At 39.5% G+C, this 17,974-nt stretch overlaps 1 protein-coding gene across 1 annotated transcript; it reads left to right on the forward strand.

Moving 5' to 3' along the window:
* Nucleotides 1-1,276: 1,276 nt before the first annotated feature.
* LOC146707732 (uncharacterized protein C4orf54 homolog) lies at nt 1,277-14,110 on the forward strand. Its single transcript, XM_085459252.1, has 2 exons — nt 1,277-5,648; nt 9,946-14,110. The coding sequence occupies exon 1, from the start codon at nt 1,335-1,337 to the stop codon at nt 5,619-5,621; it is 4,287 nt and encodes a 1,428-aa protein (XP_085315378.1). The 5' UTR covers nt 1,277-1,334; the 3' UTR covers nt 5,622-5,648; nt 9,946-14,110.
* The last annotated feature ends 3,864 nt before the right edge of the window (nt 14,111-17,974 follow it).

Here is a 17,974-nt window from a genome sequence, read left to right on the forward strand (position 1 = left end):
GTGTGCCCTCCATATGCAGCAACTGTCGGCCCGCCCCCTCCTAGCTGCATACCACCAAACTGGGGCCGAGTCCAGAAACAACACTTGTGTCTTCAACACTTAGACAGACTTCTCATAACTATATTATTATTATTATTATTATTATTATTATTATTATTATTATTATTATGCAAGACATGAGGATTCTGTATTGTCTCTGCTAGCAAATAATCATCATGAAAATATTCCTTCATGCAGTTTACCCAAACTTTTTGCCAAGCCCCAAATGGCTCAGGGTGTGATGTGGAATGAGCTCAACACGTGTAAAAAAAAATGTCATTCTCCACCAGCTGATGATGAGTGTTTCTCTCCATCATGTTCACAGCTGTTTCGGTGAGTGGGTTAAGCACTGAGCACATTCATGTGTCCACAAATGTTAAAAGTGCCAATACGTTACATCTGGTATTCATGCTACAGCAACTTTTGTTTTCCTTTCTCTAGATTATTTGCTTTTTATTTCAACGCACTTACATTTTCATGCACGAACATGGATATGTTTTTTTATGGTTTGACAAACTTTTTGTTAGTTTTTATATCTTCTTTTAGCTTTTGATGGGGCAGCCTTCTTGCTTCAATTCTTTATGTTTGACCATACTTTGAATATCTTGCTATGGTCTTATATTTATGCACAATTAGAAAACAAAGTGTAACTGTTGTTGGAAAGAAAATAATACTAATGTTGAAAATGATTTGTTGAAAATGTGCCACTTTCCCATTAAAAAAAATACTACTTTCCAAATCTTCCACTTTAAAAATATTTTATGGTTTCAGGACAGATAAGTAAATAATTAAAATAAAATGGAAATGTACAATTAATATTGTTGTTGTTGTTGTTGTGGTTGTTGTTGTTGTTGTTGTTAATAAATTAAATTAAAAAAATACACCTATCTTTTTTTTATTTAGTAAATTGTAAAGAATATTGAGCAATGCTTGTATTGTTTATGTAAGTGAAACTAATAATGGACTCTGGAGGAGCTGTTCTTGGAGAAAAGTGCTGAAAATGAACTTTTTGGATGTTGATTTCAGAAGACCGATCTGTTGCTACAAAAATAAAGTAGCTGCTTGAGCCTGAGAGTAACCATTAGAGAAACCATCGTGGGACTTTCCTCTCTCTCTCTTTCCTACTCCCCTTCTCTCTCGCTCTCTCTCTCTCTCGCTCTCTCTCTCTCTCCCTCTCTCTCTCTCTCTCTCTCTCGGCTCTCTGTCCCCCTCCGTCCCTCCAGCCTGCAGAGTTTTCCGTCCTGTGTCAGGATAACATCGTAAACGAGGACCACCTGACGGTAAGACCGGACTAAATGGAAGCAGCGGAGAAAACTCTCATTTACCAAGATGACACCGGACTTCACAGGAAGCTGCTCACAGATGACAAGGATAAGGACAAGACCGGCGGTAAGGACCACGCCACCGAGACGAACAGCGACGAGTCCAATTATGTGGATCTGGACGTAAAACCTGACTGTCCCAAAACGGTTAAAGTGACTTTTACAGGTGTAGGGAACCAGCTGTCTGTTATCAAATGCGACAGTTCAAATCAGGGGGAGCAGGAACGAAAGAGTAAAATCATTTCGAGCAAGGACAAGCAGGACACCGTCCCCGGGCTCGGATCGGATGAGCCCCAGTCGGAAACTCTGACCAAACTTCCCAACACTGATCAGGACTCCGAGAATGAGAATCAGCGCCAGGTCGAGCTCGACCCGAGTGACTGCAGCGACAATGTGTGCAGTGAAAGTGATGAGCTCCGGTACACGGACATGTATCTGAACAGCAAGACGGAGTCCGATGACGGCGCCAGCGCCTTGCTGTCCGACCACTGCGGCTCCGACACCGTGGAGGACGAGTCCCACTATATCACCACGCACGAAATCCAGCTAACCGAGCTCGACCACGACGTAGATTACGATTTAGGCCGCGGGACCTGTTGGGAGTTTGAAGACGACAACCTGGTCTATTCCTTTGTGGATTACGCCTCTTTTGAAAGCGATGATACTCAGGAGGGCACTCTGATACTAGAGGGCAGGGGCCAGGCGAAAGTGCAGTCAAATCTCGGTGGAACAGTTGTCAGCACTGAGCAGGAGGAGAGCGATCTTTGTGATTCGGACAAATGCGCCAGCTCGGACGAAAGCGTGTGTAAAAATCCAAGTGAAGACCTTAGTGAGGGGAAAATCCACCTGTCGATAAAAACCTCCTCTAGAGCAGTTAACGACCCAGTTAATGCATTTGACAACAACTTCTCTGAGTACAAGAAACACTGTGGAGACAAGAGCAATTTCTCTTTTGTGAGCCCTGGCGCCAGCGCGGGGCCCCTGTGCGACAGAGCCCCATATTTCATCCCTGCTCCGGGCCGTCAGCACCTTGCAACCAAACTGAGACGGAAAGATATTAATGAGTATTCCAGCGGAGCGTCCAGCTCGATCAGTGAGTTGGACGACGCTGATAAAGAGGTGCGTAATTTAACCGCCAAGTCTTTTAGGAGCCTGGCTTGTCCGTACTTCGATGCTATTAATCTTAGCACCTCTAGTGAATCTTCTGTCTCGGAATACGGCCTCAATAAGTGGTCGGCTTATGTAGACTGGAATTATGGAAACATAACGCGAGGCGGAGAGCGCAGCGTAATTGCGCACAAGACTTCCAGGGCAACGCTGGAAATGAATAAGAACGTGGAAAGTAAGAAGCATGGTAAGTCTGTTACCGGCACGAAAACCCCGCAAAACAAAACATGCGCGCTAAATAAAAGAATAACTTCACAGCAAGCATCATCTTCCAGCAAAAAGATCCAAGTGAAAGATCACGTTCAGCCAGTGCAGCGCGGTGTCACGTTGAATTTCCGCTATAATGTTGAATCACATGAAACAGCTGATTCAAAATGCCCCAAAAAGGCACGACCCAATGGGGCTACCGGGGCTGTGCTGGCCAGGTCTGGGTATGAGATGCAGTATCATCACACAGATAACCTAGGAGATACTCACAAAAGGGCAATTTTTGCATCAAGTCTTTTGAAAAATGTGATTTCCAAAAAGATGCAATTTGAGCAGGAGCGCAAAATGGAGAGGGGTGAAATCTGTGACACATCCCCCTGTTTTCAGATAAAAGATCCAGAGGTGATGAGAGAAAGGAGTCCGGGACGAGGCCTACAAAGGCAAACATCAGAATCGGGCTCAGGATTCACTGTGAATTCTGCTGATGATCAGTGTCCCGAGGTTGGCAAACAGAGTTCCTGTGGTGATGGAGAGGAAACAAAAGGCAGCAAAGCACCAGATGATTCAGACAAGGGACAGGATGAACTCCAAAAGGATTCAACCATCCACAGTCAAAGTACTTCATCTAATTCATTAAAAGAAGATGATCCAGAACCTGTAAAACAGGTCGAATCTCCATCTGTAACCGGCACACAGACTGCAGCAAAGGAAGGATTAGACACCAGCAGCATGCTGTCAAAACTTCTTTTTGTTCCAAGTTGCCAGCTACACTCAAAGGAGAAGAACTTTTCAGATTTACTAAGACACACACCTGACTCTGTCACACCTGCTGCTTCACAGAAAAGTGAAAAGGAGCTGAAAGCGAGTAATAACGGAAACAAAGAAGAAAATGGGAAGGGAGGGAAGAAACCCGAGATAAAAATATGTCTGAGAAGCGTGAAAGAAAATAAAGGCTGCACGCTGAATATTGCCAATCTCCTAACCCCTAAAATAAGTTACAATGTCAACACGTTCAGGACAGCAGATGATACCAGAGTCCCCATTTTGTCAGCAGCCGACAGGGTTCCAAATTTCACTGTTAGAGACATAAGAGACACCAAATGCAAGCTTCAAACACCAATATATCACGTAAGGGATGTACGCAAGTTGGTAAAAAGCTCATATCGCTTTGTTTCCTTGAATAATAGTGGCAGTAAATGTTCCACAGCAGCTGATAAACCTGAGGAAAAGGCAAAAACAGAGCATGTTAAACATTTATTACCGTCTCCTATTGTAATCAAATGCAACTCTGTTAAAACAAATGTCAAGTCAGAGAAAACTGCAGCACAGAAACAAGCAGTGACATCTGAAAATCCCCAGAGTGAAAGTGGACCTTCTGCTTCTGTGGCTAACAGGGCACCACCAGTCATAACCAAGCAGGGGTGCCCTGACCAATCAGACATTCAAACGACTCAACTGGTGAAACAGAGGCAGGAGAAGTTTGCAGGTGAGACGGTGGAAAGGAGAAATGAGGCGGCAGCTCCAAAACAAGATGCAGTGGAGAAAATAAAAGCTGCTGTCAAAACGATGGAGCAGCTTTATTTTTTTGACAAAAATGAGTGGAAGCGCAAGAGTCAGGCTCCACGCCCCATCACAGGCAGCCATGTGCTGTCGCTTATTGCCAGGGAAGAGCAGGGAGCAGAGGTGCCCGAGGCGGCAAGCACCGACAGCACTCCTCAGTCAGAAATGGGGAGGCCGCACGAAGACAAAAGAGCCCTCAACGTCATTCATGTTCCATATGACAGTGATGCTTTTAAAACACAACAAAGCAAAACATTTACTAACAAAAGCGTCCTCCATTTTGGCAGCAAGGCTTGCGTCAGTGTTAACTCAGACAGCAGCTCTGCATTTCCACTGCCACCAACTGTGAAAAGCTCCACAACTCCAGCAGCTCCACTGTCTGTGAAAATAGAGGAGCCAAGACATTGCCAGGTGGAGAATGGAAAGGTCAAAATCAGCCCCACTAATCCTTCGGTTACACAGGGCTGCTCGGACTCTGAGAACTATTTAACCATACCAGGGATGGCCTACACAAATGAAATCAAACTTTCAAACCCAGAACACGATTCGAAGGAGGGCAATTCAAATAACAGTAAAGTCAATGCAGCTGACCTCAAGGCACCTGAGCAGAAAACTTCTCCGTTAATCATGGAGTACCCAGGCACGAGCATCTACCATCACTCAACAGCAGCAACAGGGCCTCAGAAACAGCAGCAGGTGCTCTGTTTCTCTCCCTACCTCCCAAATGTGTCGCCTACACCTTCTACTGGAGAGCCAGCGCAACAAACCCAGCGCAAGATGCTTGTGGACCCCACAACTGGACATTATTACTTGGTGGACACTCCCATTAAAGCGACCTCTAAGAGACTGTTTGACCCTGAAACAGGTCAGTACGTGGATGTACCCATGCCTCATTCACCTGCGGCACCTGTAACCCCGGTGCCTCTTTCTGTGTCTCCCCTGGCACTTAACCCAGGAGGATATGCCCCCACCTACATGATCTACCCAGGCTTCATCTCCTCACCCGCTATAGCAGCCCAGACGGTATTGCCACAGTCCCCATGTTATTCTGAAGATGCAGGTGGAGAAAATATCAAAAAGAATATTAGTCCTCAGCCAGAAAGTAAGACAGCAGGCACAGAGAGTACATATTACAGCGCAACAGGAGAAACTTCCCAGGCGCAGCTGCAGTTACCTGTGAGTTTGGGACTTCTGACCACCAGGGGAAGTGGCAGGAGCTCAGAGAGAAAGCCAGTTATCAGCATCACAACGCAGCAAGGTCCAAGAATCATTGCCCCTCCCTCCTTCGATGGCACAACGATGAGCTTCGTAGTGGAGCATCGGTGACCAAGAGAACGTCTCGTCATAAGTGATGTAAGTTTTTCACCTGCTCATTCAGACTGGCAACTTGTATGACTCAGTATTTACCTGATTTCACCTCACTCCAACCGCTCTTAAATTTTGAATCTATTCTGTTGGAAGCAGATAAAAGACATTTATTTTTTTGTAAATCTTGCTCAGAATCTTAATATCAATATGACTGCTCAAAATCTCCTGTGTGTGATGTCATGATGTATATTTGCAGTCAATTTCTGATTAGACACAAAGGATGGAAGGAATAATAGTGCATTTAAACAAATAGCATTTAAAAACAGAAAACACACACAAACAAAAAGCAAAATTTTTTCCCCAATCTGAAATTTTAGTTTGTTTGTTTTTTAAATAGAGATAAAAAGCAAAAACACTGGGATTTGAAATTTCTGTAGAACAATATTTTTTTTCTGACATATGGAAAAATAATTGCTCAGCACACTCAGCACATAAATCTAGCTTTTCAGGCAAATTCTCATTAAGATTTGTCCTGATCATGATCTATAATATTTTTTGATATACATGCATTGCTCATCTATAGCGCTTTTTGATGTACAAAGCCCCACCTTGGATTTGGGCAGGGGTAAAAGACTGGAAAAGTTGTACAAAGGCTAAAATAAAATTACCTCCAAATTAAATTGCCTAATTAGTAAGAGGGTTTTAATCATCTAAAGTGTTGACAGGACACAGTTAAACAACAGATATTCTTGATGGTATTGGTGGTGTCAGAGGTTGGGTGAGGAGTTGGCTTTGGCACCTATAAAGGCCCAATTAATGCTAACTGATACATACAGATCTTCAAGCAACATATGCTGTCATATGGATAGTCTTTTTTTTTTTAGGAAGGCTTTGTTCATTTCATTAATAATTGTAAACCAGGCTGTGCACATATTTAGAAACTAATTGAGGAGATGGAATTTTGTAACAAGCAAGATTGGGGAAAGGTTTGGCTTTCAAAACTGCAGAAATTGCTTTCAGCACTTTTTAAGCATCTGTTAAAAGAAGATACCATAGAAGACAGTGAGAGATATGCCCTGAACCAACATTTCAGAAGCATGTTGCTGGCATCATATTCAAAATAAGCACTATTTAAAACAAACTTTTCGGTTTTAATATATGATAAGGTGCCTCTGCACTTATTTCAAACTAATAAAGATATCATTGTGAACCAATTTGTTCTGGTTATAATTGGCTATATCTGCAGCGCTTAACCTAATTACACCACCACCAAATAATATAAGGTTTATGCAACAGCTACATTAAATAGAGGGTTAGGGTAGTCACCAAGATCTTTCTTAGGTTACTGTAGTGGTTAATCTGCCAGCATATTTAAGGTCTTTATATAAAATGATAACTTTAATGCTCAAATCTAAATATTGTTGTTTAATTACGACTTTTCAAAGGTGCTGTTTTACAGAAAAGCTGAAAAAATACACATTAAAAAGCACATTACTATTTTTTTTTTATTCAGGCAGCAAAAGAAAGAGAATTCCAGTGTGCTCGAATCTGGATATAAAAACATTAATTCAGTTCAGTGAATTCAGTAATCTTTAGTCTTAAGCAAGGTTTTGACAGATAGCTAAAATATTTGTGTTTTGTTGTTTTTATTGCATGTGAATAATACATTTCTAAAGCGCTGTACGTTTTGCAAGTGCCTCTTTACAAATGTGCTAGCCAAATTCAGTACATAAAATCTCAACAGAATTTAATGCTGTTACTTTCAAGGAATCTCCTGAAGTCCGTACCAAAACTTATAGAGATTCACATTCCGAGGCTGCTCGTGTGTTACATTCAGATGACCTCACCGACTCGTGTTTTTTCATTATTTTGTGCCATAAATGTGGTCAAAGCAGCAGTCCAGCTTGGATGCTATAACAGTGACATGTTAATAGACATGCAGCAGCTTCATGACAGGTAACCCGACTCCACTGAGCTCGGCTGGACTTGCAGTGAGATTGGATTTTCAGCCATGGCCCAGAGCTTTTCTCTGCATTACACATCGTCGGGCTATTTTGATAGTGTGAGACGACTTTGTTTACATGGTTTATTCTCAGGGTTGGAAAGTGTCACAGGAAACTATTCCAGTTAGTGACACCTCACATCAAGTTATTCTTAATCCGTTATAAATGTTTTAATTACTTGTATAACTTTACAGTTTATTAGTGTGTTCGTTCCTTGCTTGTGACATTTCACAAATCCAACAAATATCTTGAGAAATAATCAGTTCACAGATTGCAAAATAATTAACTCCTAGGTGCAATATGTTTATTGTGCAGTGAAGGTGGACACAATGTAGCCAATATAATGTTAATTTAATTTAACCAAGTAATACAAGCAGTGGGTTCAGAGGGCTAAAATAATCTGATCACTAATTTTACAGAATAATTGACTGTGTAGTTTAAATGTAGAGCTTACGCAAATCAGGAAATAATTTTAAATAATTTTATATAATAAACAAAAACCTGAGTTTACAGTACTGTGGAAATAAAATTTAAACAAGAGATCTTTGTGGTGGTAAATGGTACTGCAGCACAAGTTTTAATTGCACTGGTTTTAAAGTTTTCACTCCAAAAGTTTTACAGTAATAGAATATTAAGGAGTTATATTTCACATTGTTTTGTGTCGAACTTACATTCCAACCTTACTTCTCAGGCCATTTTAAACTGCATACATTTTGACCTGTAACACCAGCTATGACTTTGTACAGTTGAATCATGGACCTAAATACTGATCTAAATTTTAGCCATTGGAACTTACTAATTACTAATGATGCTTTTGTAGCTATGAATTAAAATTGAATACATGCATTTTAATATAGTCAGAAAAAGTTAACAATAGTAAGTAAGATCAAAGTGATGTAAATCCAGGAAGCATTTTTTTTTAAAATTTGGTTGATTGACACTTTTTAAGAAAATCCTAAAGAGCTCTACAACAGAGGTTTTGCAGTAACGTATAAACAGCTTGTCAAAAGGTTAAATCTGGCTCACTGGATGGCTTTGGAAAAAGTAAAAGCAGAAGAAGGCCAGAAAGTTTGGATTTTTAACTGCATTTTTTCATTTTTCATTTTCATTTATTTTACAGTCTTGTTATTGTCCAACAGTACCAAAGGTAAGCAGCCTAAAAGATAAACCATTAAATTACATATATTAAAAACAAATTCCAATCGATAACACAGAAATGCCTATATACTGTAACATTTTATCGGGTGTCTTTTTTGTTTGTTTGGTTTACTTTTATAGTAGGCCCACACAAACATCAAACAAACAAACAAATAAATAAAATGACACTTTTGTGTATTTTAAACATTTCTGTTTACTGGATTGGTCCTCTCAGCATCAAATTGGGGTGTGTGTGGCCCACAATGTGTTATGTTTGTGCTATGCTTGTTTTATCAGCAGATGTTTATATGAACACAGGTTGACAGGTTACCAAGGCAATGATCTGAGTTGACAAACATCAACAGCAGTTCTGCAAATGAACAATTAAGAAGGGCATAAAAAAAAACCCACCAGCAAAACAAACCAAATATAAATGCAAAATTATAAAAAGAAATCTTTTTAGTGTCATATTCTTTCTTTTCTTTTAGATATACACATATACACATTTACAACTAACCACAGTCCATTCTCAGCTAATGTGTCAGAGCAATAATACATCCCCATGAGTATGAGGGATTCATGTCAGCTGGGTGCGTGTCAGGCAGAGGCCTAGCGCAGGGTTGAGTAGTTGTGTGAAGGGAAACCAGGGCGTGTGCATGTGTGTCTGCGTACGTGTGTGTGTGTAACTCGTGTCGGTGGGGCAGAGGGACATGTGTGTGTGTGTGTGTGTGTGTGTGTGTTGGGGGGGGGGGGGGGATTGCTGGGATAGTGATGCAGGAGGAAAAGGTCAGGCAATGCAAAGTATTTGTTGTGCTGATGCAGGGAGAGGACAGCTGCTCGGAGAGATCAGATGCTGTTGCAGCTCCAGCTTGGAGGCGATTCTGCGGGACTCTGATGGGGTCAACTTTTTATAGCCCCCTCCCCCTCTGCCTATTCCTAAATGGGGAGAGGGAGGTGGAGGGCACTGCTGTCCTTCTATGTAAACAAATCTAGTAGCGTGCCCTCAGCAGTGATTTGGCTGAATCTGATCAGCTGGCTAAGGTTGAGGAAATCTGAAGAGTGAATGCGTTTCAGTGGCTGGTGAAAGTAGCTCTTTCACAAACTGCACCATACAGTAACTTTTCTCCTTTATGTTTTCAACTTGTTTTCACAGCATCCATCTGACTTTAACACCCATGTTTTGTCTTCTTTATCACCTTTAGATGTTTCTGCTGAGGATTCTGCCTTCAGTCACTGTAAGTTCAGTTTTCACCTGTCACCCACCCCGTGATCTACTCCCAGGACAACCTCCACCACCATCATCTGCCCCCAGTTCTGTGTTGTTTAAACTTGCAGCAGACATTACTGTATACGCATTGCAGTGCTACATAGGGTCAACTCAACATTTTTGCCACGCTGTCCTGCTGAAGTTCTGATGTGAATAGGCTTATAATACTTTCCATTCAGCTGCTGTCAAGATCTGTTGAAATGCTGTTTGTGCCCTGCAGCATGCTTATTCAAAAGGAAAAAAGGCAAGTCTTCGCTTCCTGCTCAGTGTTATTCATTACTGGCCAAAAGCAACTGGTTTACTGATATTTTACTGTCGCCAAGTATTTTAAGCAAGACTATGTAACTTTTGAAAAAACATATTTAACCTAAAAAAGGTTTAATATGTGCAAAATAAAATTCAACTTTATTAAAGTCCGCATACCCAAGATTTGTTTTCTATAACCTCTTGTGATCATTACGCTGTACCTGACCTTACTGAGTGTGTGTGCAATTCATTAACACTACTGTGTAAGGATGTCACAGGTCCCTATGGTTTTATCAGAAAAGTAAAACAAAAAGTAAAGATGTACCTGACAAGAGCACATGTTGGTTGTCTGCTGCGGTTGATGCTTGGTCACACTTATTCTAAGCTAACAGCTAGGCACTGCAGTCTTGTTTATCCCAGTGGGCAAATGCAGTACGGTATTAGAGACAAATATGAGATTCTGGTGTATCAGCAGGTATCAAAAGAGGTGCTTTGCATTTGCTGTTTTCATCTGCACACATCAGTTGCTCGGTAGGACAGAGGATGTCTTATTCAGGTCCGGGGCATTGTAGGGCTTATTTGACTGGCAATCCTGAATGCCATGTGAATGTTGGGGACAGTGCAGGTAGCAAGTGGTAGGTCCCATTTTTATTTATTTTTGGGGTATCACATTGCTCAACTTCCTACATAAAGTTTACATCATTTTGCATTAAAGCTTCTAACATTAGATCCTTCCTGGTAGTGGATCAGGGCCATTTTAAAGAGGTCAACCATGCTCAGTGGACACTGAGCAACTTCTAGCCACAGCAAAGGCTCTGTCTTCCTGTGGACACTGGGATCCTTAGTAGCCAGGTAACATGTAGAAGATCCCAAGACCACAGTACACAGATCTTTTTTGGAATTCTGAGTGAATTAATACTCCAAGTGAATTCATCCATGAGAGGATGGACAGAGAGGTTGATAGCAGATATTAGTACCACATCAGCAGTAATGCAGAGTGGAGTGGAAGCGCTGAAGTGAAAGCTGAGCCTGGCATCAAACTTCTCGACTTACCGGTGGATCTGCTTTCTAACCCTACCCATTAGTCATTGGAAGAATGAGGTTGTAGATGCAAGCATCTGAAACAAGTTTCATTCGCTGGGTGATGCAAAGAGAGGGTGATCTGAGACATTTGAAAGAGACGCTGCTCTTCAGACATCTGATTTCTCTGGAGGTATTCCAGACAGATCCAACTGGAAAGAGATCACAGCACAGAGTCAGAATACCCTGGAGGGATTACATAGGATGTGGCTAGGGAGAAAGACATATGGGCAACTTTGTTTAGCCTGCTGTCACCAAGATCAGCCACAGAAAATGAATGTATGGGCTCCAGTAAAATAATAAACAAGATAACATAGATACCAAGCAAGTCGATTCTGTATCACATATTATTCATTTTCACACTTAAAGGTTTAGGTATGTAATCTTATTTAACCAAGAAAAATAGCCAGATGGGTGTAATGATAATGGTATCTTTCATTCAAGTACTGCTTTCCTCCATTTGATGTTTGTGCCACAGTGGTTGCTGTTCAGTGGGAGTTGCATAGTCTTGGTTTTAAATAAAACATTTTTGCTGTACATCATATGATCCACATTTTGCACAGGGACCATTTGTCTGCACTTAATTAAAAATGAACACGACAGATTAAGACCTCACTATCTGTATATATTTTTATTCTTTTACAGTCAGTTCAGTCAAAAAAGGAAATCATTTATTGTTGGATTTAAAATAAATATATTGTAAAGAATTCCCTACCAAATATATGTTAAAGAATAATCGGCTGGCATTACTATGTGCTGTGTTACAACTCACCAACATATTTTTCACATGCACAGCAGCAGCATTTCCATGTTTTTGAGCAGTCCATGCCCATGCTTGTCCTGAAGTCTATATAACCGTCCTGTCATGACTCACGAAATGATGCTCAAACCTGCTGCATAACTGATATATTGTATGAAGTGGTCTGCATTTATATTTTTAAAGCATGCTCAGGAGAAAAGTAATACACTATGTGTGTATGCCAGATGAAACAAAGCTGGGACTGTGGTTTATTAGTTTACTTAGGTAACTAAGTAGCGCTGGGCCTAATGCGTCAGAGCCAGCTGGGACATTTAGAGGATGACTTCCTCTATTTGCTTTGGTTCAGTTTACACTTTTGTGTACTGAGATGGGGGCTGATGTGTGTCTGTGTTTGTGCCTGTGAGTTATGTGTGGCATTTGAGCATTATGTGAGTACAACGAGGAGTTATGTTACTTCGCTGCAGACGTGAGCATAGACTGGTCATGTGTTTGGTTTGAGTGATTTTGCATAGCATACGGAGAAATGCCAGTTTAAATCTAAATCACTGAGCAAATACATTCAAATATTTTTATTTGAATACTTTTTTTTCTTTTTTCTTACCTGTTTCCATTTGAATATGCAGGGGCATCATGTGTCATTGTGCTTGATTTTACTCAGTTATACAAGCATACATGTAGTAATACTGCAACATGTAGTTTGCTATTTTTATCACGTTTCCTAGTTACACGGATTAAAGGTATCTGGACATGCTGGACAGTCTATGTACCTTAATGTAAAATGCAATTTTTGCAACTTTTATTCTTATGAATTGATTTCATTATAACGGATTCATGTGCACGAGCTGCTCTTTGGAGCATGTTAATGTTGCCAAATTTAATTCATTTTGAGGTAAATGTAACTGAGATATGTAACTGTAACTAATAACACTTCCTTTAAAATTGTAGGTTTGCTATTGAATGAAATCAGTTTACTCCATTGTAAAATGAGAGCAGTGCAAATAAAGCAACTGATGCTACTGAACATTTATTTATTTAAAATTTGTACAAAATGGCAGAAATGACCTAAGAGATGAAAAAAAAACAATTTTAAATAAATGAATGACACATTTTTTTATTTTGAAGTACAAAAACGATAACACTGCCTCCCAGTTTTGAACTTTTATGTGTTTCCCCAGGTGTCCAAGGTGATATTTTCCTAAGTCTAGATGATTTTATTTTTATCACATTAACATATCATTTTTAAACCCTGTGAAATTTAATTAAGTAATATATTACAAATTGCAGGCTCCAGTAAACCAGCTATTCTAATGTTGTTATGAATGTAAAGCATAATTTCTCCCATGCATTTTATGAACACCATGTATGATTTTTATCTGTGAATAATAATAATGTACTTAATGCACCTGTCATCAACATTGTCAGCAATGAATGGCTGTAAACACTGGTGGTAGCAGCACAATGTAGATTTGTTTAATTTTGTTAAAATCTGATTTCATTTGAAAATAACATTTTTCATGTTTTCAGGTGAACTTTGCCCAATATTGCACTGTAACGTAGAGATAATGTAATTTCTTTGAAAACTTTCTTGAAAATGTTTGTCAAATAACAAACAAATACAACACCTGCTGATTTTGAGGTTTAATGTAAGAAAGTGATTGCATCAGTGCTTGATTTTGTATTAAACAAGAGGGATACGGTGAGGTGACGGTGGTTCGAGATAAGTGCAAAGGCTGTATGAACGGTTAAAGGAAAGGGGCACATGTTTCAATGAAATGTCCTCTAATGAGATACAGCTGTGTATTACCCACAGCCTTTTCTATGCATGATGTCAACTGTGTTGCGAGGCTGGCCCAGGAACAGCAAGAGGTCAGTACGACAGCTGAGAGATACCTTGAAAAGAGAAGTGAGTGCTGTGTTTGCACTTACAACTTGGAAAGTATAAGAACATGATTAGTGACTGTTATGTAGACTGACAAGCCTACATATGTTTGCAATAAATTCAAAATGCAAGCTACTGAACATGTGTGTGTCCATTTTAATCATTTTAAGGCCTCCTTGTGTTTGAATGACATGCATTTACTGCCACTTTCAAAACAGCTGCGCTAATATCAAACATTTGTTTAACTAAATAAAATTAATGTTTATTCAATTAATCTTTGATAGGTGGTATCATCAACAAGGAAATGATGTGAATAAACAGAAGCTGTGCTTATTCATCAAGATACTCTAAAGTGAAACCCAATACATGTTTTTTTGCAAGAAGCAGCTTTATTAGTGAATAATTACTAATTCATTAATGCTTTCATCCACTACCAAAACACTGTTAGGATATCATGTTGTGTGAAATCCATGTGCCTAGTTAGACAGTCAGTGCATGTAGAAGTGAGCATAGCAATGGCAATAACTGATCTGAACATGATTAATAATAAATAAATCAAATGAAGGCTATCATGATTGGAACTTGTATTTTCCTTCTGACTGTTATTGAAAAGTAAATAAGGTAAACAGGAGCAATAAAAAATGTGCCACATCAAATATATATATATATATATATATATATATATATATATATATATATATATATATATATATAGATATATACTTTTTGTTTTACTTTCTTTTATCTTCCCTGTGCGTTTACCATAGCTGTACACTCAGTTTCACTGACCTAATTACTGTAAAGTTTCACAACTGAGCAAAAAAAAAAAAAAAGAAAAGAAAGGAAAAGAAAAAAACGAGGGTGAAAGGCAGTCAAACAGATTTATGCTAACATAAGTACACATTTGGCATCTAGCAGCGTGCGAGGTTAGCTTTCGGGTGACACTGAAACATCACCCGGCCAGGCTTAAGTTTAACCTGACAGTTTGCTGCTGTGTTTACTTGGTTGCCATGGATGCAGGGAGACTGGCAGACACTGGTTTGCCCCAGCTGCTCTCAGTGGTTTCTAAAGAATCTACATTAAGGACCAGTTGTTGTCCTCGGATGCCAGCAGGTACTCTGATGGCACAGTTGTACCACGGGAAAACACAAGATTTATTAGCTCACCTGGATCACCAAGTGTGAGTTGCACTTAAGCCACTAAGGTATATCATCATTGCAAAACAATGATCTATCAAAAGTCCATGCTAATGCTGGTACAGCCTTCACAGACAGGAACATAGACTGGACTCCTCATTTTAAAGCCTTAACATCATCATTTTTGATTGCTCAGCTGTTTGGGAACCAGAAGGGACCCTGTTTGTACAACTATTGTCAGCTAAGACTAGCATGCTGTCTTTACATAATGCACCCATGAACAGTGTGAGTACAAAACACCCAGATATGCATATGCTAATTACTGCTGCTAATAACTATCTGCTCAGTGAGTGGGAAGGCAGAGGTACTTTACAGCTGTAAATGAAAACACTGCAAACTACGATCCGTGTTTGTACTGTGGCTGTACCTCCAACTTACACAAAGTCATGAAAGATCACGGTAGAGTAAAAGCTTTTTCCAGGAAGCAGCAAAAGAAACAAAGATACCCCCCAGACAGATCCATGAAAACCATGAAATTCTCCCTGAATGAACCCAGAGTTTACATTTCGTCTCTTTCTTGTTTAGAAACATAAGAACCAGCTCATCATCCCTTAATATCTAACTCATTTTTTTACAGCACATTTTCTTGAGGACAAATTTTCCAGAAAAACACCGCATGTTCAGTGCTTATATATTTTACAGATTAAGTTTGGAATTTTGTGTTGCTTTTTTGCAGTGCTCTTGGTGTGTAAGGGCTGTTAGGGGTTGCTACCCCTATAAACATCAATCCTTTATCCTTGATCCTCTAAAGGATCAAATAATGTTATATGAAGAGTATGCTGTCTTGAACTGATGAATGAATTTAGTTCTTTATTCTGCACCTTATGTGCTGTTGGCTACGGTGGCCCCTAGAGACAAAGCACGTACAAACTCCAAAACACATGCAAATTCCAAAACACATGCAAACTCCAAAACACTTGCAAACTAAAGAACACATGCAAACTCCAAAACACGTACAAACTCCAAAACACTTGCAAAATCCAAAACACGTACAAACTCCAAAACACTTGCAAAACCCAAAACACTTGCAAACTAAAAAACACATGCAAATTCCAAAACACGTACAAATTCCAAAACACGTACAAACTCAAAAACACTTGCAAAATCCAAAACACTTGCAAACTAAAAAACACATGCAAATTCCAAAACACATGCAAATTCCAAAACACGTACAAACTCCAAAACACTTGCAAACTAAAAAACACATGCAAATTCCAAAACACTTGCAAAATCCAAAACACTTGCAAACTAAAAAACACATGCAAATTCCAAAACACGTACAAATTCCAAAACACTTGCAAACTCAAAAACACATGCAAATTCCAAAACACAACGGAAGTGCTCCAGGACGCTAGGGGCAGTGTTGAGCTCGATTTGCAAAATAAACGGCAAGTTTGTCTGTATGGGACGGTCTAGTCTCCGTCGCGCTTCCCAGGTTGCCTAGCAACCGTGATACTAACCGCTGGAAACGTGTCATACAACTTGGTTTGACAGAAATGAGGGAGAACATATTTTGTTCATTTGTTTGTTTGTTTCTACATGAGCTTTGTGTGATTTGATAAGTATCTGAGGCTGAGACCACAGGACAGTAAAACATGATTTTTGGGCTTCATTTCTGTACTGAACAGTCATTTCAAGATTAATTAGTAAATAAGAATTAGCTGATGTTGTTCATGAGACTAAAGTCATATCACTTTGGTAATGTAAATATAATATGGCCAATATTCTAGTTATTATATTAATCATTATTAGCTATTACAGCAGTGAACATGAACTCTGTGTCAAATACTGAGCCTCAGTACAGATTCAAGTTGCAGTTATTTACATGTCTTATCACCTTAAATCTTCACTCAAAGACAAGTATCTTTGACAGTGCATATATAGGTGTATCATATATAAGAGACAAATGTTGTTCCTTCATGTTGCCATTACTAAATTTGGCTCATTGCTTACATATATTTATAAAAAGAAAATGTACAAGCTGTGATAACTGTTTCTGATAAAATGAAGAGTAGACTGATATATGAAATATTCCTTTATTGGGTGAGAAAATCAGACCATGTCATAACTGCTTTAAGTCATACAGAATAGATATCAGAGCCTTAAACAGGCTGGCTTCTGCTAAATGGGTCAAACTGGGCAGAAAGTCTACAAACACATAACATCCTTATAGAATATGATGTAACACTATAGATCAACTTACCTCAGAATATATAAAGCATATAAACAATTACAGCAATATGATGCAACAAACACAGCAGTGCTACTGATCCAAAATACTCAAAGCTTCATAGAACTGAAACAAACATTTATTTTTAGCTCCATTCTGCTGCTGATACATACTTTAGGTTTCTGAATATTAAACTTGTTGCTGCCTTTCATAGTGTGTAACTTGAAGGCCCTGAGTACTTTCTCCCACACTGAAAACACTGGAATGATAAAATTATTTGAACATTACCTAATAAGACTGATTCAGGACAGACAATTAGTTATTTTAAACTTTTCTAGCAGTCCTTCACAAACAGGGAACAGTCTGTCTCTTCTCTCCATCTGTCAGCTGCTGCTGGCTCTTCCTCCTACTCTTCCTCACACACTGCTGAGTTTGTCCTGGTGGATCATCAGGGGTGCAAAGTAGGGCTGGGCCATATTATACCGTTCACGGTAATACCGGTATAATGTTAGGCAACGATAGGAAAATGAAATATCGCGATAGAATGGGAGTAAAACGCGCATGCGCAGTGCCTTTGTTTTCATACGCACATGGCCGATTGTTGAGTGAAACAGATGATCCAGAATTGGTTTG

The sequence above is a fragment of the Copadichromis virginalis genome, linkage group LG6 (assembly GCF_057382275.1).
Source record: "Copadichromis virginalis isolate Kocher_CV1m ecotype Utaka linkage group LG6, C_Virginalis_male_GT1.1, whole genome shotgun sequence".
NCBI classification, from domain to species: domain Eukaryota; kingdom Metazoa; phylum Chordata; class Actinopteri; order Cichliformes; family Cichlidae; genus Copadichromis; species Copadichromis virginalis.